Raw genomic sequence first — 24,338 nt, forward strand, 5'->3', positions numbered from 1 at the left:
CTTAAGAGGGACATGGCACCTCAGCATCCTCAGAGACTTTTGCCTTTCAGGGCTATCTCCGTGGCAGGAGCAATGCTGCACTGCTTGTGGGCTGGTCTGGAACCCATCCTGCTCCAGCCTCCCAACTGTCCAGGTCCTACAGGAGCTGCAGTGGGGGAGGGAACAAGAGGAAGGAAGTGTTGACAGGCACCTTTGTTTAGATTTAGATTTTTTTTAACTGATTTGTTCTATGGCTCTTATGGTCTCTTTGATGTTAAAAATTTATCAAGGAGGAAGTCTTTGGATATAAAACATCATTGAAAGCAGGGTGCTGGTGCATACCTGTAATCCTAGCTACTCAAGAGGCTGAGATCTGAGGATCGTGGTTCAAAGCCAGCCGGGGCAAGAATGTCCGTGAGACACTTATCTCCCATGCACCACCAGAAAACCGGAAATGTTGCTGTGGCTCAAGTGGTAGAGCACTAGCCTTGAGCTGAAGAGCTGAGGGACAGCGCCCAGGCCCAGAGTTCAAGGCCCACGACCGACAAAAACCAAACCCAAACAAAAAAACCAAAACACTCCCCCCGCAACATCCTTGAGAGGGTACACAGTGTAGCCTAAGTGAGATGGCAGTGTATCAAGTGTAGCTTGACTTACTGCAGGCAAAGTTCTCCACTCAGGGTTCAAGGGCTGGTGGGCACTGTGGAACAAGGGTTCTTCCTGCATATTTGGGGTACCCAAATACCACCCATGTCCCATGGCTCCTGACTTTTTCTAGGCATCCTCCAGTTTCAGTCATCCTCAGCCCATCTCACAACCAGACTTCTTGATACATGAACTTCTTGAGTTGTTTTCCATTAATAAGGAATGCTTTTCTGCCACTTCATCTATTTTACTACCCATCTACCACCTATCTACTCACCCATCTTCCTTTCCTTTCCTTTCCTTTCCTTTCCTTTCCCTCCCTCCCTTCCTCCCTCCCTCCCTTCCTTCCTTCCTTCCTTCCTTCCTTAACATTGACTGTATGCCAGGCACTGTACAAGGCACTGAGGATACAGTGATGAACGAGACAATCACTTTCCTCAAATGAGTACACATCTGGCTGAGGAGACAGACATAAATAACATATAAACAGCACACAATAAATAGTGAATGCAATTTTTTTTTAAATCACAGACACAGATCTATGGCAAGATAGCAGGGGTTAGGAGGGAGGAGAAAGGAAGAGGGAAGGGGGAAATGACTCCAAAGACAGTAAATGTTTGCCACAGTCCGAGGTCATGCTGAGTCTCTCAGAGTCACCCTCTCCCAAAGCAATGGCCTTTTATGGTTGTGCTTTGAGTAGCAAAATTGTTTTTGTAAATACAACATGGACTACTAGTAAGTAAAACAAGCAAGAGCAGAGTGTTACATTGGGTGTCAGGCGAGAGTGCTATGTTATCTGTCTGTGCTTCTCTGCTTTTCTAAAGGTGGTCACAGTATCTGGAAGATACTGATGACACTGCTGTGCCTTGGAAGGGGTAAAAGCCAACCAGTTTGTTACAGGCAAATCGACAGGTGATTTTATCCTGCCTTGGGCACAAACTGGAACAACTAAACTTTCCTTCTGGGAAAGGGATGACTAGAATTCTCAGGGAGAAAGGCGTGGCTTAGTATGAGGAATTGGTTTCCTTTTATGAGAAAGGAGTAAGTTGTTGATCTTACTGGCTCAGGGCCACCGTATGTGGTTTGCTTAACTTGTAAGGAGGGGGGAACATTTCTTCCTGACAGGGAAAATGCCTGTTTGGGGATTTGTTAGTATAGCGATTTCTTCTGGAACAGCTATTGGCTCTGGTCAGATCTTGTCTGCAGTTGCCCTGGGAACGCAGGGAGAGCTTTGGGGCTTTCTGTGGATGACTGAGAGGACACCTGTAACAGACTAGACATTTAGTTGCTGTCCATGGGTTTTACTACTAGTTGGCTGTCCCCTCTGAGTACTTACAATGTGACCAAATCCTTTTATATGTGTTAGCTTAAGCCACATAACAGCTCTATGCATTATTTTTTTTGCCCCTATTTGGCTAATGAAGAAACTAAGGCACCTAGAGGTTACATGGGTAATTAGTTGGAAAGTGAGCATTCATCCTGGCTCCCCAGAGAATGCTCATGAGCTCTTTTACACCAGCTTCACAACAGAAAGATGACCCAGTGTCTTGAAATTGGAGATTCTTCATGGGAGCTTTAATTATAGCTGACCAGAACAACCCAGTGGTGTGTGTGTATATGTGTGTGTGTGTGTTCTGTCTGCCTGCTGGTCTATCTATCATCTGTAATTTTCTTCTTCTTAAAGATACCTTCCTTATGTAGGCAAGTAGAAGTTGTGGCCAGGCTGCTTTCTTGAGCAACAGATAGATGTTAAAAGAAACACAACATTCCCCACCGAGTACTTTCTGGTAAACAGACCTGACTTAAAGCTGACTGAGCCCAGCACTTTCCACTGGTCTACCACACAAGTCCCCTGTCCTTTCAGGTACAAGGGATTCCTGATCTAGGGCTGCAGACTGGTCATGATGACCTTGAACATGCACTTTTAAAAAATGGGGAGCTCCAGTGGCTCACCTCTGTAATCCTAGCTAATTGGGAAGCTGAGAACAGAAGAACAAGGTTGAAAGCCTGCTTAGGCATAAAAGTTTGTGATTCCTTCTCTACCTACATGATGAGCACAGACATGCAAACCCATATCCCAAGCTACTGGAGGCGGACACTGGGCGTATTGTGGAAGCGGGCCATCAAGGCAGAGAAGTCCACAAGACTTTGTCTCTGTGGTGGAAGCGGGCCATGGTGGTGGTCACTTGTGAACCTAGTGGTGACGAGAAGCCCAAATGTAGGAAGATCATGGCTCAGGTGTGGACAGGGCCAGGAGACCCTGTCCTAGAAATAACCAGAGGAAAACAGCAGGATGGCACCAGCCTACCAGGTGAGAGGCCCTGAGTAAAAGAGGCGGGGTGTGCCAAGCACCAGTGGCTCTCGCCTGTAATCCTAGCTACTCAGGAGGCTGAGATCTGAGGATCGAGGTTCAAAGACAGCCTGGGAAGGAAAGGCTGTGAGACTCTTACCTCTAACTAACCATCAAAAAACCAGAAGTGGTGCTGTGGCTCAAGTGGTAGAGCACTCTCCTTGAGCTGAAGAGCTTAGGCACAGTGCCCAGGCTCAAGAGTTCAAGCCCCATGACCGACATTAAAAAAAAAAAAAGAGATGGTGTGTGTGTGTGTGTGTGTTTCTAGCTGTGTGGGTGCAGGCAGGGGAGGAGGGCTGAGAAAGGATTTCCTAGGGCACCTCTGTATGCAGCCAGTGCCTAAATGTCTGAGTCTTGTTCCTACAGGCCAGGTTTTCTGTGTCACATCTCTCCACCCCAGGCGGTGGGTGCCTGCAAGAGCAATATACTCATATCCCCTTCATTTTGCTACTTTTCCTATCCCTTGGTTCCTTTTCTAATCTTTCACTTTTACTGGAAGTTCTTGACTTTGGGGTATGTGACAAATTCGTGAGGAGTTATGGGCTGGGTGGGGGTAGAAAATGGAAGAATGTTGATTTATCAGTGGAGTTAGTGTCCTTTATTATCAGGGATGAATACCATTTGTCTGGTAAGAATAAGATTAGGTGTCTATGTTAACAGCAAGTAGGAATTTACCAGTTTTTCCTGGAATCAAAGAATTAAGCAAGTAAAAGCAAATCCATCATAAAACTCCAAAGCAAGGGAAAAAAAAATCCAACAGAAAATGCCATTCTGTTCATACTGACAGCCTGTAGGAGAAATTTCAAAAATACTCCTCAAAGGGCCAAGCAGCAGGCCTCCCATTTAAGCCTTGCAACTGTTGTAGGCTGTCTCTCTCTAACATACCACTTTGAAATCTTATCCTTGTTATCCAGAATGATCAAATGCTTTCTCTTGCTGTCTCTCATTTTGTGGTCCTGAATAGAACTGCTTTTGTTCTCCAGTAGGGCACAGCTTTAGTGTCCCCACACTCGGGCAAAGTATTGACGCAAGCCAGCAGTATTCTTGGATCTGCCTTTCTCCTTTGTCTCTTTTTGTCTGAGTCTAAAGAGATCACTTTTCAGAAAGCCATTTGGGGTTTCTAGGTTGGGGTGGATGCTTTCTAGTGGTCTTTTGGAGGGGAAGGGGTTTCTTTGTTCTACCTCCCACAGTGTCTGGGTGGAGGTTTGGCATGATTACCAGTAAGGGTATAGTTTTCCAGATGACTCTTGTTAAAATGCACTCAGAAGAACTTCCCCCCACTCCATTTTGTTTCCAAAGTCAATTTATTGAATATTAAGTTGTAAAGCCAATGATAGACTTTTAATGAAAAATATCCTGTATCACTCGACTTAAAAGAACAAAAATACCCCTTTAGAAACACTGCTTTGAAAAATAATAAACATTAACTTTACACACAACAGTCCTTTCTTAAGCTTTATTTAAGAAATCGAGTACTATATAGTTCAATATATATAAGACACATCCAGTATTGTGTTCCTGATAGCAAGTGCATAGATTTTGTTATGATAATCATTTTCACTCGATATAAATACGTTTCATGGTCACATGAAGATAATATTCCCAGTGATTCTGCCCAAGCATGAGAGGAGAAAACAGAACACAGCAAAAATAGTGAACTACAACAGAAATGGAAAAACAAAAACAGCAAATTAGCAGAACAGTCGATTCCTGATAAGTGAATAAGCTGATTGTTTGGTCACAATGTTTTATTCACTTATCAGGAATGATTCACAGCACACTTATGTTTACTGTGTTTCCTAGCCTGCTAGTTGAGTCCAAGCCCATGGATTGCACACAATTGCTGGGGGCCAAGCAGGCGTGTGGCTTCCATCAGCAAGGAACTGATGTTTCTGTGGCTTCCCAAGGTGGTCTGTTCATGGCAGACAGACCTTGCTTATACTGCCATGGTGTCTTACAGAATCAAGATGACACATTTAAGCAGGGACCAACTTTATAGTCATAAATGCTTAAAGGAACTAGCATTTTTGTACTCTTCTTTGGAGAATTACTTTGTTGTTTTTGAAAAAACAACAAAAACTGGCTTTGTCTTTCCCTTTATTTACATTTTGCCTTGTGCCAAATGTTGGTTTTATTTACTTATACATTTAAAAAAGAAACACTTGCATCTTGGAAAGAATTTGATCATTCTCTTTCCCCAATCTTCCCTCCCTCGTGCCACCCCCTCCCTCCCAGAAAAGAGAAACACATCCTTAGCCCTCTTCCCCCACTAATATAAACAGTGGGTTTTCAGAGGCACACTGATGAAGGCTAGAGATTTAGAACAGAAATGTCTGCAGTAGTCAGCTCTGATCTGTACAGATTTGGGGTTGGTGAGATTACTATCACTGAGGTGTCTAGCGTTCCAGGGAGAGAGCCACCTTTCCTCCACCTCACCAGGCCACTCCCTCTCTTGCCAACCTGACTAGAGTACAATCTTGGGACCAGAAGGGAGCTGAAACCAGAGGGAGGAGAGCTTAAGCACCTGCAGGGAGAAAACTCATTGGCACCAGGTGCTCTGTGGCCTGCAGCAGGCAGAGCTTATGTGTCAGGAAAGTTGGAAGGAGCTAGAAGACATAGGGAGCAAACATTGGCGGACTCTTTTAAGAGCACTTTAAGAGCAGTCTGATTCCTGAGCAGAGGAATGGGCAGAGGCCTGTGGCTTGATGGAGGGGGCATGTAAAGGATAGGCAGGTCCTCTTTGTGATCTCTGGCGTTGACGGACAGTGGAAACACAGCTTACTCATGTGTTCATGCAGAAGGGAGTGTGGATCTGTATGATGTTGTGACTTTGGCATCAGGGACTTGAGCAAGGAGAGGCGCCCCCCCACCTGGCTCCAGACTGAGGAGAACTTCCTTTTGAGCACTTGGATATTCTTCTGTTAGTTTTAATAATTAAAGCTGCTGCTGGATTCGGTGAACTTGCAAAAGTAAATGTAAATGCCTTTTCTATATGTATCTATTGATGGACAGAACACAGAGACTTACTTTTCCTTTTCTTGAGAGGTTGCCACCTTTGAAAAGGAGATCATTTTCTAAGAGCTTTGGACTTGGGGGTAGACAGAAGGACCCCCTCCCCTCCAGGTCTGTGGTTTTTCCTCTTAAGGTTGTAGTAGCAGATTTTAGTGAGCCTTAGGAGGTGTAATGTACGTGTGTGCTCCACCTTCATGGGGAAGAAGGGACGGGAGGTGTTAGAATAAATGAACCTGTGTGGTCAAGACTGTGAAATGTCTCAGCAAACACGCCTCAGGAGGCTGTTACTTAGTACTTAGGTGAACCATAGGAGAAAATGATCAGTCTTAGAAGCAGTAGAGAATGTGGTTGTACATAAATCAAAGGTATCTGGGTGTGCAGTTTCCTCTTTCCCCAAATCAGATATTCACTTAGGTGGAATCGACTGTATCTTTTTACACAACATATAGAAAAAAAACATACGTGAAACAGTGAGGTGTGTAGATGCATCACCAACACAGAATGACTACCAACAATACAACACGCAGAGAGAGAAACAAGTATTAGGAAAATGGTTTAATATTGGAGACAGAAGCAAAAAACCGCATCACACAATAACATACATTACAAAAATAAGTTTGACTGTTTCAACTACACGGTTATGTTCACAATGAGGACAGAAGAATCAGAAAAAACTTTGATCTAAACAGCAAAAAAGCAAACCCCTAAAGTTTAACTAATACATTTATCCACTTAAAGAGACTGAGTACTTCTAAATCTAATTACCTTATTGTGTAACTGCACAATACAGAATAAAAAGTGAAACTTACCGCTGTATTTTAAGACAAAATTCTAATGCTAGATATAAGCAAAGGGGAAAAAAAAAATCAAGCCAAAGTTTTTAAGTCTCAAAAGAACTTTCTTTCTATCGACCAGAAATCAAACTTGAAATCAGTCATTGTCAGGTGGCCACAGAGTTAAGCCACAGAAATTTCCATTTTTTTAATCTCCAGTATAAAAAGTTCCACTGGTACAAAATGCATAAGTACAATCAGTTGTAGAAATAGGAAAGCCTGCATTTTTTTGGCTCAAATTCCATCAAACAACAAAATCCAAATGCATCAATAAAACAGAAACAATACTCAAATGGTCTTACAGTTTCCACTATGTTGCATTAACTTTGGCTTTTCTCAGACAATATTTAAAAACTACTTTGTAATTCTAAACAAAATGATATTATTAATCTACAAACAACAATTTTCACAGCACAAAAACACAAATACAGTTTTTGTATGACATTATTCAAAAAGTTAATGAAACTACAGTTTTTTTTTAAGATTTTATTTCTTTTTTAATTAGCACTTAAGATAATAAAAACAAACAGTAAAATGATTCCAGAGTAGCACAAGCCAAAGAACTATAACCCCTATGGTGAAAGAAAGAGGAACTTGTTACGCCTTTGAGGACTGCCACTTTACCACAATTCTCTAATTTAGTTTAAAAATGACTATTTCTACACTTGATTTTTTTAAAAAAGCAGTTTCCCTGTGTTTTGTCTTCTGGCACAGGCCCTTTGCACCCTTGCAGCCTTTTCCTTTTGATACTAAAAGATAAAAGGACAATTTGTCTCTGAGGAGGGTTATTTTTCTAACAATGAAATGTGCAAAGACCAAACAAAACAAACAAACAAAAAATTCCCCCCATGTGTACTGTCTTGATTGCCTGCAAAAATCAAATGCTCAAGTAGAAGTGCCCACCCCGCACCTGTCAACTGTACTTGGGTTTCCTCCGGGGGAGATGCAGGTGAGTTAAGAGGGTGGTTTGCTTCAGTGAAAAATATGAGAAAAGAGTTTTTGAGATCTATGTAATTGATAAATGACTAGATTTGATTGCTAATTTTGTGTTTCTATGTGTGTATCTACACTCCACCATCTATTAGGTATATGAGAGACACATGTGAGATCACTTTTGTTACTAAGCTGAGTGCTGCAGGAAGTACAAAATAGCCCTCAAAGGATGAAGGAAGGCCCCGGCAGTAGTAAACACGTGTGAGGATAGTACAAATCATTTCATTAGAAGTGCATGTGCTATAAGAAGGAAACTTTTTTTTTTTTTTTGCATCATTAGAGGCTAATCCTTTCCATCCCAAGGCTATCACATCCACACATATTAAACCAAACAGGGTGGGTGAGCAGGAAAAGAGAGCTGAGACCAAGATGCTTCCGGGGCCTGCTTTCAGGAAAGCTGGAGTTCCTGTTGGGGCTGTAGATATGCCCTTAACGTTTGTCAACTGTTTGTACAGTCAAAGTCAGAGTACACTTTAAAAAGTGGCTAAGTACCTGTGGTGAAGCATCAAGCTCTGCTTACATGGCCAGTCCCCACGTATGCTCCGTTAAACTAGAAAACTCAAAAGGCAGGGGCAGGACCAAGAGCTTCTCACTGCAGACACCAGGCGTGATCACGCAGCTGCACCCATGGGGTCAGGGCCCGCATCACAATGGCTGACTGAACACTTAGGAGTGTTCAGTGTTCAGTAAAAAAGTAAAATTTCTCAAAAAGACCATTTCCCTCCCCCACCCCCACCCTCCGAAGTCATTTACCTACAAGATGTACGAAAAATACCACTCAACAGAATCTCAGAAAGCTACCTACTGCCCCTCTGGGCTTGTCCAGTAGACTGTTGTTAATTTAAACTTGAGCGGAGCGCAGAACAAACATCAGGAATTCAAATTCCAGCAGCACATTAGGAAGTTAAAATAAAAGACCAGAAATAAAGAAGTTGGTATAGGAAAAAAATTAAGAGTGTTTTCCTCTCTTCAAATTTGTCTTGTGTCATTGTTTTGTCCTTTCCTTTCTGGGTTTCAATTGAAGGGCAAAATAATAATAATAAACTTAGAAGATGTGAGGGAAAAATTCCAAATTAGAAACACCCCCAAATAAACTGAAGTGATGACAGTATAAAAAGTTACCAACATTCCAGATAGCTCTGGGTAGAAAGGGTTAAAGTTCACAACTTTCTCACCTTAGAGGTTTCCATGTATTATGAAGAAAATACATTGTGAGGCTGCCTTCACAGCATTGATGTGCAGAGTGGTTAAAAAGTGAGACATGGGCACTTATACAATGTCTTACAAAAACATCATAGAGAAGTAACAAACAATAACAATTCCAGGCAACAAGACCACAGAATAGCAAGTTAACAAACTTTTAACCTTTTTTTTTAAATATTAGGGATTTATACAAAACACATAATAAAATACCCATGTTATCAAATTACTTCTCACAAGAAACACACTGAAGCTCTAGGAAGGAAGTACCTTTGGAATTTGGCACTATATATTTTCACTTTTTTTTCTTTGAAAGAAAGAAAAAAACATCACATTTTGCTGAACACAAACACATCTAAATAGTCCACACAAAAAAATGACATCAATGCTTCACAAGCCAACACAAAACTTATTCTGGAATAGGTTTTTGTTTTTTTTTTCCTCACATGAAATTATTTTTAAGCAAACAACTTTTTTTTGAAATTCTTTTTTGTTTTAAGTAAACCAATTCTAAACTTGTCTTATCGACAAAGAACATTAAGACCTTAAGACTCATGATGAAACCACAACTTAATTCACAGAAGCACCAACATAACACAGTTTACAGTAACCTTTCTCCTGTACATTGAAACAGTATAAAATATAGGTAATTTCATGTGCATTAAACCATGGATTGTCTAACTGTGAGTCAGTTCAGCAAAAGGTGACACAAATAGGTAGCATTTGCCCCAAAACAGGGTAAATATTTTTCTTATACTAATCTACAAAAAGTGGTTCTATATATATATCTTAATGAGAAAGTGAGCCACCTAAAATGGCCTTATCAAAAAACTTTACACTGCCTGAAAAATGTAAAAACTATTACAGACCTCTAGAGACTTAAAATCAGACAGTTTTTTTCTCAAACTGTTTTTGGAAGTAGTCTGTTAGAAACCAACATTCTGTGTCCCTGGACACATATTGCTATTGTTACCAGTGACCGGGAAGAATGCCAATCCCTGTATAATACTTTCAAGTCTGTTTTATGAAAAGAAAAAAAAGAAAAACATTTTTGCCACAGGTTTTTTTTTCTATAATTTGTCTAATAATTTCAGTCTTGCATGAAATGCAGCAATGTTTTTCACATTTGACTTCCCAGAATTCATAGCTAGGTGAGGTCACATGCAAATTTCAAAGGTCAAACTAGATCAAAGGTCAGTAGGAGAACCAAATATGATGTGAGGTCAGAAAGACATCAGAAACAATGACGGGACGATGAAACTTTTTTGAGACGCCACAGGGACATGCTAGGCAAACGATGAACTAACGGGCATGAAGATGTCTAGGGAAAAAACAAGGAAGAGTAAAAAGTTACACAGAATCTATGCAGCAGCAACAAAATCACTTTTAAGGGTGCAGGAGAAAAACTAATGCAAATCTTAGGTCTTTAGGGAGTCTATGAGCCATTCACATAATTTGCATTTCTTACACTCTTTTTTCCACAGCACAATGAAACCCCAAGAGAATCCATCTGGAGAGAGTGAGAGGGGATGGATTCCATGTGTTTTGGGGTGAGAGACTGGCAAGGGTCAGGGGAGAGGGTCCAGTTTCAACAAAGGTGACATATGGGGAAGTCAGACGACTGAACTGTAAACTAGATAATGGAAATTACAAACAAAATAATCAGACAGATACAAACAACGAGAGGATAAAGCATGAACTTTAGGTGTAGGGTTCAACGGCGACAAAAGCCCATTCCTAGAACAATTCCTCTAGAGACTACTTCAGAAGGTTCTAGCTAGACAGAGAACTGCTCTTTAGGTATCCAATAAGTTAACAATAGGCATAAATAACTTCCATTATTTCTGAGGCAGTAAAAATTTTGTATAAAAATAGAAATGCTTTTTTTACAAATAAAATTTACAGGCCTGTGGCTTTCTTTTTTATTTATGTATTATTTATGTATTTATTATTATTAAATTTATCTTTCAAGAAACATCAAGTATTTTCACTCATTTTTATTTTATTTTTAAACCCTGTAGCTTTAAGAAACAGATCTCTAAATCTTTTTTTACATTAATCCTTTCTAAAAACAAAAATAAAACAATAACAAAATAGACAACCAGTGTAATAATCTGACCAATGTCATGTTTCTTTGAACCCTAAAATAAAATCCTACTTATTAAAACAAACCGATGTAGTGGAAAGACGTTTTGTGTTGTTTTAAGTGCTTCTCCTGGCTTCTCCCTCTGCTAGGCCACCAACTCTACACGCTGGGGGCCCTCCAGAGGGGCGGGCGCGGACAAGGAGGGGTGAATTCTCCAGGCAGTGCTCTTGGGGCACCAGTGGTTTCAGAGTTAGAATTGCACATTAGCGTTTGTTTGCCTTTTTAAATTCTCAAGATGTCATTTATTTGTGTATGTTTTTCTTTAAAAAAGCAAAAATGGAAACAAAAAAAAAGTAAAAGGAGATTCAAATTGCAAAACAAAGGAAAATACAGTGGCACAACTGGAGGAGGAACTTAATAGAAACAAGGTAGCCCAAGTTTTAATTATGGCAAATGGGGTAGAGGGGATGGGTAGGGGAAAATGGAGGCCTTATTGTAAAAATAACTGTCTCTCTTGGTAAAAGTTGGCAATGTGGTCCTCCTCTTTAGGCCTTCCCTGTTGAGAACAGGCTGGCTCATGGGACTTACCCTAAGAAAGCTAAAATAAGAGCAGGGAGCCTCTGGGGTTAAGATCAGTAAGGTTTGCTGTCATTTTTGGAGCGCTTCAGCTGCACCTTCAAGCGTTTCATGCCGATCTGAAAGCCATTCATAGCCTGGATTGCAGCTTGTGCAGAGACTGGATTGTCATAGCTAACAAAACCTGGAAAACACAAAAGGGAAAGAGGTAGTCAAGATGGAAGGGAGCAGAGAAGGGGGATCAGGGATTTCGGGATTGGCTGACATAGTGCAACTGCAAGTGAGAATAGGTCCAGTCACATGGTCTCAGTTGAGCTCTGCTAGACTTAGGGTATGCCTCGAGTGTTAGGGGGAGCAAGGAAAATGTCCACCAAGGGAATGAAAGAGCTAGTCACAGTGATAATTTGTTAAGTATGACAAAACTTGTCAGAAAACTGAATCTCAAACTCACTTGTGAATGAATTTAGTCTCTTTAATGCTTTCAATTCACATTTATGCTTTAAAATCCATTAGAGTTCTTTTAGAAAAAAATTCCAGGTACATAAATAAGCACTTGTCATTTAAGCAGTGTCATCAATATTACAGGGCTCAATGGCCTCCCAGAAAACTCACATATCTCAACCGAGTGAGCATAAAGGCAGGAGAGTTAAGGGAGAGGCTGGATAACAATGTGTGCAAACTCCCAAGACCATGACTGTCTTTCAGGCCAAATTTTGTATACAGAGACATATATACCCACAGACAGAGTCCACACCTGTTTAGCTATAGGATGAGTTGTTTAGTGAATACACTGAATTAGAAAAAAAACCTGAGTTTTAACATCCTGTAGTTACTACTGAGACAGAAAAGCCTTTTTCTCTGGCTCAGGAGCAGCTGTCTCAGCAAATTCTCAGTATGTTTGTATGTAATAACAACCATATTCTGTTTTTCAGAGACAAAATGATGCTCGGTATGTTCTCTCAGAAACAGGAATTCTCATATGTAGTTTAACAATAGAGGGTAAGGCCTAAGGCAGGGTACAGGCAAAGCTTTCGTTAATGCTGAGGTAAGTGGTGAGCTTACACAGTTCCTATTGACTTTAGGTGTTGAAAGAAAACTATTATTCAGATTTAATTTCAGTTCTGAACATCAGCTGTTCAGAAGGTTATGTACTAAGGATCTCCATATGCTACTGAAGTTTAAAGAGAAAATTCCATTACAAACAAGAAAAGGACATATATACTTTGAGAAGAGTTCTCAGCCAATAAAAATAAAAATAAAAAATTTAACTCCCAATACATATAGTTTCAAACCCAAGATTTTTGCTCTAATTTTATTTATTTTCTCTTTTCTCCTGCTCTTTATCCAGAAGTAGTAAGATGATTAAAGAATGGAAATGGATCAAGAGTGAGAGGAATAACAAAACTGGGTAAGAAGAATGATGAAAGAAATGGGTATCATTTAATGACTAGCAATCTAGTAACTGGTGGCATGAAGAAACTAGGCTGTATCACTGAGAAACTAGGGATGCAAGGTTTTTTTTTAAATAAAAATGGAAAATACAGCCCCTAATGCCAAATAACTGTCTGTAGATTCTCACAGCTATAGCTTATTGTATTGGTTAAAGAAATCTGTGAACTAATAGGGTGTCCTATCATAAGTTGGTACTGGGGACTGAATTTGTCCACAGGCATGCTAGGCAAGTACTCTACCATTTGAGCCACACTGTAGATCTGGGGTAGTCCCCTCACAAGGTCCCTATTCCAGTTTCCAAATAAGCTTAGGATTATTGAGCTATGAGAAATATAAAAAGTCTGTCCCAAAGCCTTGTGTGAGAGGTGAGCTCACCCTCATACACATGTACACATACTGTGCAACAACTTGTTTTCTATTTCAGTCATGGTCCATTACAGAGGGCTTTATAATAGGTTCCAGCGCAGTAGCAGGAGTATAATAGGTTCAGGTGGATACCTTTCCACCGGGGTAAAAATAGTGCCTTGAAATGGTTGACTTACTAATTCCTTAAACCAGCAAGGCTCGGACTTCCCAGGACGATGGCACAAATTAGAAATGAAAATGTATTAGGAGCTAAAAAATTTTTTCCTGGGCTTCTGAGTTTTTAGCTATCTGAGAACCACTCTATCTTAGATGTGTTTTTCTTTATAACATACACTTGTATGTATTTTTTCTAGTCCATATCTACCTTATGGTATCTTTACTGTCTACTACCAACAAGGCCAACCAGGACAAAAAGTTAGTAAGACTCCATCTCAGTTAACAAGCTGGTATAGTAATAATGTAGGTGTAGGTGAGAGATTTATGGTCTTACCTGAAAAATAACTAGAGCAAAAACAGGGCTGGGGCATGACTCAAAGAGTACCTAGCAAGGGCAAGGCCTTCAACCTAAGTGCCACCAAAAGAACCCCCTCCCCCAACAGACAAGAAACCCCAACCCATCCTCAAACAATATAACAGCACATGATTGAGTCTTCTGTACTCAGGAAGCAAAACAAATGCCACAGGAAGCAGCTGCTTAGGACATGGAAAACTGAGGTTTCCAGTGTTTGGATGACAGTTACACACTGCTGTGTGCTCTATCCATAAAGCCCCTGGCCAGCCTTACAATGCCATCAATATTGTATGAAGCCAGGAACATCTGGGTCTGTGAAGCTGCAATGTGGCAGAAGCTGACCACATCCATGTCATAATTTGTACAAATGTATGGATACTACAGTCTTTGTATCATCAACATTTGTAAGGTAGTTAAAATCTTACGGCTTCGTGAAACAGCTACTACTCTAAAATGAAACGTAATTTTTTTTTTTTTGGTCAATTGTGGGGCTTGAACTCTGGGCTTGGGCGCTGTCCCTATGCTCTTCAGCTCAAGGCGAGCGCTCTACCGCTTGAGCCATAACACCACTTACGGTTTTCTAGTGGTTAAATGGAGATAAGTCTCACGGATTTTTCTGCCCGGGCTGGCTTTGAACTGTGATCCTCAGATCTCAGCCTCCTCAGTAGCTAGGATTACAGGCGTGAGCCACAGGCGCCCAGCTGAAAGGTAATTATATATATATATATATATACACACACACACATATATATATATATATATAAATGCATATATATGCCACTTAATTGTACAGCTTTGAATATTACCTAATGAAAGGGAAATTCCCAGATTCCCTTTTTATATGGCCCTTCAGCTTTATTTGATGAAACAACTTCACTCAAATCTGTTTATGTGGGTCCAGAAAAATCAGGAAATGCCGTCACACAGATAGGTCCTATTCTGACTCCTCACTCAGAAACCTACTGCAAAATTCTAACTAGGTTTCTTTTGCATACCAAAGCACTTGCTCAGATTGGTCTGTTTATCAATGAAGACTTTAGCAGAGATAACATTTCCAAAAGGCATGAACATCTGCAGAATGTCCTGGTCGCCAAACTCCTGTGGAAGGTGGTAAATAAAGAGGTTTGCCCCCTCTGGACCTAAAGGGAAGAAAAAATCAGAGTAAGGTTCCCCTCAAGTCTGAGTTTCCAAAGCCTCCTCTTAGGAACACTTTAATAGGCAGACTAAGCATTCTGCTCTCTGTTATAAAAGAAAAAAAAACAAAACCAAAAAACAAAACAGATGGATAAATGTCAAGTGCTGACTGGCATGTTATTCAAGAAAGCACTCATCCTTCAGATTTTTCTAATTTCCAGAGGGATATTGGCTATGAATAGCTTTCTTTTCACAGTCTTCTCTGTTCCACAAATATTGATGCCCATCAGCACAATCAAGTTCTCTTCATGGGGTGAACATGGTAATAGTAGGCAGGATAGGGCAGGGAATCTAGCCATGGGTTTTTCCCTGGGTGGCCATGCTTTTCTCGGATGTGTACTCTCAAAGGAGGAGGAATGTTCTGTGTATTCTAAAAAAAATTGTAGCAATTTAGAATAATGAATCTGGCAGTCATGCTACTCAGTTTTCTCAGTCATTTGCCCACTATCCAGCCAGTTTTGATTTGCTAAATCTCTTAACACAGGGCAATAATCATCTTTATTTGAAATGACTGGCAATGAGTCAACACATGGAGAGAAAAGGTAGCTAAGAGTCTCACAACTTTGGTAGAATTGTACTGCTGGGAATTCACCTTGGAAAATGGATAAGGTGGATGAAGAATCTTCTCAAAGACATTGATCTAAGCTAAGTTCTTGCTTTTACCCATCATTTCCCAGAAAACACTAGAAACGAAGGCAGAATAAGGAAGATCTTAAGCTATACTAATTGGAGGGGGATAAACTCTTAAGTTTCAATCTCTATTTTACTCTCTGAATTTAGACATTCATCATCTCTCTGAAACTTACAAGAAGGGAACTAAAGAACTGGACAAAGAACAGGGCAGAGATGCCACTTGGACAATGGGAAGTAAGAGAGCTCACAGAACTGGGAAGTAACTCTGCGTCTGGCTCAAAGAGCTGCAGCTGTCTTTCAAGGGAGAGGAACCAGGTCTACCCCATTCCACTGTGAAGCTTCGGGAAAACAGGCTGCAAAGGATTCCCCAGGGATGGGAAAAAGGTATCTGTGTGTGGGATGAAGAAAAATAAAATGGGGATAAAAAGAAGCTTTGTAAGAAGTGACTAAACCTTTTTGCAAAGAATGTCCAACCAACTTTCTTTTACTGCCCCTACAAAGTAAGTCACAAAAAATGATGTACATTTTTACTGAGAAAACTTCGTGAGGCAAAACTTTTTGAGACACAGTGTTCCTCATTTAAAAAGGCACCTATTAAAAATGCACTTATACCACTCCTTTAACTGTCTACATCCAGTGCAAGGGAGAGTTATGTTTTGAATGGACATTAACTAAAGCCTACTGAGACCCTGGTTTTATATGAATGGATGCAAAAACCAAAACACTGGAAATGGATGTTTTGTTGTAAGTGCCACTGTGCCAAGTACATCCTTTGCTATCTATCTATCTCTCAAATTGGTACCACCCAATTTAATGTTCCCCTTAAATAAAAGACCTAAAAGAACAGATGAGGATTAATGGGACTCGATTGCAAAGCCTGAGTAGATCATACCATTTTAATGCCCAGGACAGATTATGTATTTGACTTAATATCCTGTTATTCCAGAATGCTGTGTTTTCTGTCTGAATCTTGGCCAGAGATAGCCAGAAAAGCCAGATGTAGCTTTGTCTTCCTGCCTATCATTTCCCTAGGGTGATGATCTCTCTGGCTCCCTGTCCCCCAATGTCCTATTTTTTCATCATCCCAAATCAGATTTTTCAAATCCCTTTAATTTTTAAAATTAAAATGAGACTAGGTAATTTCATGTGCAGAACCTTTCTTATGTGTATCAGGCTGTTGATACCAAAATAATAATCTCTTCTCTCAATTCCCTTTTTGAGAATTCCAACTGGAGTCACCTTCTTCTTTATCTCTACCAAAAAAAACCAAAAAACAAAAAACAAAACCCAAAACCAAACCTCTCCACAAGTCATTCTTTCCTCTGATTTCTCCTAGCACATGTCATAGTAGCTGGGGAAGGCTTTCTGTTACACTGCTCATGTCACATGCTCTGTATTCTCAAAGGGCACTTGATGTAGCACAAATACTTTGGAAGGACAAAGCTGTACTCAACACCAGCACTGACTGGCGCTTTGCTGGGAAGCACTCACTACCTATGTGTGACTTGCTTCCTTCAAGTAAAGGGAGATGGGAAGGTATGAAAAGTGGTCAGACAAGAATGACAAACATTGGGCGGCTATAATCTTTTGGGAAATTTAGCTGGAGAAAAACCAAACCATTACTTTGCAAAGCTAGACTGGCTCTTGTTCCCATGGAGGGAAAGTACACCACGTATGTGACTAAATATCTCAGGTTGCCTTTCAATTCTGTCTAAAGGATAGAACTGTTGAGCAGGAAGTCTACTAATGTATTTAGTATTTGAATTCATTTTTTCTCCTCTTCCTGGTATAATTTGCCTTTGAAATAACATCCTTCTTAAGCTACTATTAGGTGGGTTAGAATCTTGAGCTATGTTAATGGGGTGAGAGGGTAATCAAAAGAGACATATGAGAAGGAGAGATGATGAAATCCAACAAAACAGAACTCATCATTGCCACCAAACATAAACCCTAAACCAAGCTACCATGATACTGGGAGTTCAAAGACTTGGAGTGATTTTGAGTTGACTATATATGTATATAAAATATCTATCATATTATATATATATATATTTGCCAGTCCTGGGGTTTGAACTCAGGGCCTGGGCTCTGTCCCTGAGCCTCTCTGTGCTCAAGGCTAGTGCTCTACTTGAGCCACACCACCACTTCTGGCCTTTTCTGTTTATATGGTATTGAGGAATTGAACCCAGGGCTTCATGCATGCTAGGCAAGCACTCTACCACTAAGCCACATTCCCAGCCTGGAAATAATATGTTTCACATTTGTAAAGCTTTAAAACTCAACACAAAGAAATTTAGGGCAGTGGTCTGGGTGAAGCAGTTCAGAAGAACGCTTCAGGGCCCAGTAGTAGTTCTTAAACTACTGCTTTAAGGCTATGCTAGATAACCATGAGGCGACCGGCATTCTCTTCTCTAAAGCCTTGTGGGAGAGATAGCTTTGTGGGTTCTGTCTCAGTGTATCATTTCTCAGGATCTCTCCTGCCCTGTCTTGTCACTGTAGTAGTCAGATGCCAAGGGGACCAAATAAACACATGCTTTTCTTGGGGGAAGACCTGGGGTGCTTATGATGCACCATCTCTTTTGCATGCCTGGTGAACTACAGTTGTCTGAACATTTGAGCACACTTAAAAATCCTGCAAATAACTGTCACAGTTGGAGTGTTGAAAAAGAACATAGCTTCCTATATTTTTCATTTAAAATTGGTTATCAATCCACCCCCTTTTAAGAAAAGAGTATCTTTTGTGTCGCCTTAAAAATCTTCACTGCGTAAAACTATTTTATTTCTTACAAGAACACTGTCTTTAAAGTTGAAATTTTCAAATAAAAGCAGTCTGAAACCATGGAGTGAGGGCAAAGGAGGAAGAAATTTATTTGGATTAGGTCACTAACCATTTTGTCATCAGCTTTAAGCTGTTCTTAGTATTAACTTCTGAAGTTCACTTTGCCCTGTTGTAGGGAAACAAGTAATCAACCACTTGCTTGCTTCCCCAGGATCCCCAGTTAAACAGAGAACAAGTCACTCCCAGCAGTGGATTTCATCACTAGTGTAGGGACCACTGCCTGCAAAGGGGTGGCCACAAAACCACAGAGCACATGGATGTGAGAATTGGGGACTGCAGGAGAGGCGCTTTACCTTCTATTGCTTAGGGAGAAGCTGGTGGACTCTGCTGATTTGAGAGAGGGAGGTTCCTGGCAGTTTTTTAATGGCAGCAGCTAATAAGTGCTTATAATGGGTGAGAACTTCATCTTAAGAGACGGATGAAAAATTGAAAGATGCATACAAGATCAGAAGACTGGAATAAAAGGCCAATGCTTCCAGGTTTGTTTTAAAATAAGAATACTAGTAACTAAACAATTGACTTCTCTATGGCAGTAATTTGCTCTAGCATCTTCTCAGTGTGCTCTAAAGGCAAGTGCAGGTCAGGCTGGTCTTGCCCCGAGCCCCAGGCAGGTACCTACCTTCCTTCTGGCTGCCCGCAGCGCTCTGCTGTTGCAGCAAGCTCTGGCTGTACAGAGTGGGCAGTGCGGCTGCCGCATACTGCTGAATTCCTGAGTAGGCCTGGGTGAGGGCGTCCATGGTGCCAGCTGTGCCATTCGTCAAGCCTGTGGCGCCAAGTCCTCCATTCAGAGCCGCCATACCTGAGAGCATTTGAGCAACTTTACAAAAAACCCAACAATAGAGAAGAGAAATAGCACTTATTCATTAGTGCTTTCCAAAGGAAGTTAGAGAATCATTTTACACAAGTACAACATCAAGTGCATGCAGCTAGCACACTGAGTAAGCCAACAGAAAACCAAAAAACGAAGCCATGAAGAAATAAATGATAACAATGGGCAAAAAAGACCTAAGCAATGATAACTGTCAGTCCTTAGACCAGTGATCCAAATTCTCTGAGGCACTACATGTAAGACAGTACACCTTCATTCCATGCAGCGTGCTGCTGGCAAGTACCATTTTTACCTTTGTGAAACAAATGCCTTCTACTTCTCAGAGCCTAGCAGCTCGTGAGAGAATATTAGTGGCAGAGGAATGTGAAATCTATGTACTTAAATCCATTTATTGGGCTCTTTGAGGAGTCACTGGATAGTTCAAAGGGGTTAAGGAGGCAAGGGTAAAACTTTCTCCTTAAGCCATAGGATGAGGACAATGGTAAAATACTGGTTTTACACCAGTGAGGCAGTAGTGCTATTATTTTTTTCTAACCAGGGGAAGGACGCTGTCAGGCATCAGGACAGCTAGTTGATTTAGAGTCAAGGAAGAGGAGGAAATGGGTATTTCCCATAAACCACAGAGAACTCAAGCCACTTATTACCTAGCAAAGGCACACAAGTGCATAACATGCACTTACACAAAGTCAGTGCCCAGGTAATTGTTTTCTACAAATCAAAGAGTATCATGTTTTCTAGCCATCTTCACGCCATGTCTGGAAGGTGGATTCTGGCTATTAGCCAATGGGAACTGCAGGTTAACCCGTTGTTCTTTTGATTCTTTGGCTGCAGATTATGCCACATTTTCCTTGAGTAATGAGCCAAAATAAGCAATGCTTCACAGAATGTTAACTTTCAATAGGAACTCAGGAAATGGAAGAGAGGACACCACAATTGCCTTGGTTCTATCTATCTATCTATCTATCTATCTATCTATCTATCTATCTATCTATCTATCTATCTATCTATCTATCTATCCTCTTAATTTTTTTTAAAGAATATTTTTGTGCCAATACTGGGGTTTAAACTCAAGGCCTCACTCCCTGGCTCTGCAGTTTCCAAGCTCTGCTGAACACCACTTAAAGCCATTTCTCAAGTTTTTTTTTTTTTTAAGGTGGGGGGAATGGGAGAAAATGATGGCGGGGCTAACACTGTTTAAAAGAAATGTACTCATTACTTTACTTAGGTACCTTGTAACCCCTCTGCATATCACCTTTACAATAAAATTTTAAAAACAAACAAACAGAACTACTCAGATCTCAGCCTTCTGAGTAGCTAGGATTACAGAGCTTGGCTTAAATTTTTATTTTGAGGGAATCTTTTTCTTTCTTAACCTTCTTTTTCCTTCCTTCCTTTCTTTCTTTCTTGTTGGTACAAATAAGTACTGTTTAAAGAGATTAGTAATAGTTTGTCTTCTTACTTAGCCTACCTCAGGCACAAACTAATCACATTTACCTCACTGTCTCTTTTCTTTGTATTCATCCTGGATTATTATGACTGACAAAGAGTAGAGGAGTAATTTCTCTTATTTTACCTTTGTTGGTGCACCTCTGAAAAGGACCTTAAGTCTGTTAACAGCTGATGATCAAATGGGATCAGCCTTCTGGAAACTCAAATTCCTGTATCAGTGGAAACTGAAAGCCAGAAGTGACTTCTTGGCAAAGTGTGTAGTTCTAAATGTGCATGACAGCCTACAGAGCGATGTGTGGCAGAGCTGGGTGAAGGCCTAAGCTCCATTCTCATATCACAGTTGTCAGATGGTGACCTTCTCACAGAAGCCTTGCAGGAATGCCTTCCTGTGCTCCGCATTCTCTGAGACTTGGCTTTTCTGGGGGGCTTGTTGTCACTGGTACCCGAGCTCCCTTCCCTCTGGTTTTAGGTCTCTTTTTATTGTCCAGGTTTGGAGGATTCTCTTAACTCTCTTGCCAACTTTGTTTCATACAGAAAGAGAATCAACTTCTTTCTCCTGAAGTATTGTAAAGATGTTTCAGGACTAAGAGAATTCTTGTGAGGCTTAAAGCTTTAGCAGTGTCCTCTCTCCTTCCTGTTTCAGAGTTGGCTGTGTTTGGATTGAACCTTGGGGGGGGGGGGAGAAGGAGGGTATGTTCTTTGAGCAGTTCTGTTTGCTTCTGCTAGTGTCATTCATGTGTAAGATAGTTATGGCTGGCCTTAAGCAGACAGGAGAGAAGGTGAGGGAAGTGGCAGAGAGGCAACAAGTAAATGGGCTGTAGTGCCAGAGGGAGGACTAGTCAGGGACCTGTGCATGTAAGAAACACAGGGCTTGTTCTTTCTAGCCTGTGGCTTTTTTTCTCTATGATGTAGCCTTAAAACTTTTAATAAGTACTAATATTATGAATATTTAAACCCCAAATTATCTTGGAAAATCTGGGGTGAGATGTTTACCAAATCCAGGGTAATATAAGTAATGGATTATATAGCAGAATAAAGATTTCAATTTCAAGTAGTGATTCCTGGGAATTACCTGGTATCAGAGATAAAACTTGTAAATTCAACTATAGGTATCTAAAAGTCTTGAACAACAGACAAGGTTTGAGACAATTGCAAAAAATGCTTCCACTTCAAAAAGAACAGGGTTCTTCTTTAAAAAGGTCAAATGGCTTGATGATCTCCTATTTATTCTAGATTTGCAGATGAGAAAGGCTGGAAGAAAATGACAGAAGTGGCAAAGTTCTGTGAGGGAGGGCTCGTTAATTGGTTTGACAATATGATCAGCTTGTGGTCTGATTACTGAGTCCTCTACCTTCATCATTCTAGCATCCCTAAACTGACAGACATACCCATAAATATGAGCATTTGGGGGCACTATAGAGATGATACCGCAGAGTAGAATCAGGAGCAGTGCAGACTGCATGCAAGCCACTGCATCAGGTAACAAACCTGAGAAAACATAGGAGCACATTCTTGCCTTTTTTTCTTTAGTATACAACCTATTTTGGGGGCTTGGTTTTTCCTTTGTATAGATGAGGGACATACTTCTAAGCTACAAGCTACTAAGTGAGAATTAAGTGTCAGATGTATGGGGTCAGAGTAGATGGATGAGCACAATTAGTGGCACATTTACATATGCCCCATATTAATAAGGTAACACATATGTGCTATGTACCTGTGTGAGTAAGAATATGGATTAAAACATTTCACAATGCAAGTTAAGAGTGAAAAGTCACACTAATGTGACCAAAGCCTCTTTTACTTTTTCTGCTTCACATAAGATAGTTTTATAAGTACTTTTTGCCAGGTGTTTGTGGTTGGTTATATTCAACCAATTATAATTTTAAGCACTGTGCAGTAAGCCACTTAGAAAAATTAATGCAGTTGAAACAAGAAAAAATTAGGTTGTACTTAACTTACATTTCAACATACCAAATCAGATACAGATTATTTGTTGAGCATAACTATTTGGTGAGTATATAAACACAAAGCACTTTATCTTAGTGCAGATATTAATATACAAAACATGCCTAGGGAACCCTCAAGTAACCCAGAGGTGAAAAGTCTTGAATTATTCATGTTCTTTCTTCTAATCTTGCTGATTCATGTTTTATCTTTAGGGAGGAGCAGTACTGTTACTTAGCCCCTCCATTCATTAGGGAATAGGAAAGGAGGAGTATCTGAGAGGATACTCCATTCCTGGAAGGTTTTTCCCTTGCCACTTTGAGACAAGTAGCAAATATTAGCTCCAAATCAATGTTGAGATTGTAACAAGATCTCTGTAGTAGTGACACCAAACGAGAAAGAACATATTTCCATTTGTGCATGATTTATTTTTTTAAAAACATTTTTTTGTTCATCCTGGTTGGTAGGGATTATGTGAAATTTTTTCTTTGTTAAACCAAATTAAACAATTTAAGCTAGCTGTCCTTGCCAGAGCAAAATTTGAATAAGACCTCACACAATAACTAGTTATGGTTCCTCTACCATTCAATGAAGTCCCCCTTGGGTCCTCACACTAAGGATGGGAAAAGTCCAGCAACATACAACAGAGTCAGGTAGAGAGGACACAGACGAGGACACACAAACAGCAATCATGAGCACGTGCTGAGGAGGACAACCATCCCACTGGCCTGATACTCTGCAGACCAAGGACAGGCAGGCGATCAAATCAAAGTCCTTGTTTGAGGGGAACTAGGTCCTGGGGCAAGAGAAGCAGCATGAGGGGATGTGTACGAGCACACACATCCAACCTAGGTGAAGGACAGGGTCAGAAAGGAGCTGTACCAGAAACGGGAGTTAAGTGACAGCCACGAGACTTCTATGGGGCTGCTGAAAAATGTAAAAACTAGAGGCAGTTTTAACTGGAGTACAACATGCTGGCTGTCATGTGGTTACCAGACTATGAATGGTATGTTAATCTACAGCCATCACATTTGGGAGCAAAATGTTTTTTTCTTTTCTTTATGGCAGATCAAACTCAATTCTAAGTTTTTGTTTGGTTTTCCCAGAGATCTGAAAAGATTTAACACTATCTGAAATTTCCTATTTTGAAACATATGATGTATTTCTTCCTAAGAGGATTGTAAAGTTAGTTTTAATTTCAATGAGTTTTAGGTTGTTTTTTAAACAAATAAGGGATTGTTGTTTTCTTTGTCCTTTAAAAATTTTAAAGTGTATGGGCTTTTCAAAGTGGTATACTTTTTATTGAATCATGATGGCTTAAAATAGGGCACATATTAATAAGGACCCATTTATTGACTTTCTTTCTTCTTCTTTTTTTCCTGCAGCACTAGAGTTTGAATTTAGAGTGCTGTGCTTGCCGGCAGGCTCTCTACACCTAAGCCATGCT

The 24,338-nt window shown here is 40.3% G+C and overlaps 1 protein-coding gene across 11 annotated transcripts in view; it reads right to left on the reverse strand.

Moving 5' to 3' along the window:
* Positions 1-6,526: 6,526 nt before the first annotated feature.
* Celf2 (CUGBP, Elav-like family member 2) overlaps positions 6,527-24,338 on the reverse strand; it is a 162,791-nt gene continuing 144,979 nt past the window's right edge. For 3 of the 11 annotated variants that reach the window (XM_013014667.1, XM_013014666.1, XM_013014669.1), the window contains 3 exons: positions 19,289-19,486; positions 14,999-15,142; positions 6,527-11,858 (listed from right to left, as the gene is read on the reverse strand). In XM_013014667.1, coding sequence (XP_012870121.1) covers positions 11,731-11,858; positions 14,999-15,142; positions 19,289-19,486 — 470 coding nt within the window. In that variant the 3' untranslated portion in view covers positions 6,527-11,730. The remainder of the gene's footprint in view (positions 11,859-14,998; positions 15,143-19,288; positions 19,487-24,338) is intronic. The other 8 variants (XM_013014671.1, XM_013014672.1, XM_013014670.1 and 5 more) reach the window with 5 other exon arrangements.

Source organism: Dipodomys ordii, unplaced genomic scaffold (genome assembly GCF_000151885.1).
Source record: "Dipodomys ordii isolate 6190 unplaced genomic scaffold, Dord_2.0 Scaffold24, whole genome shotgun sequence".
NCBI lineage: Eukaryota > Metazoa > Chordata > Mammalia > Rodentia > Heteromyidae > Dipodomys > Dipodomys ordii.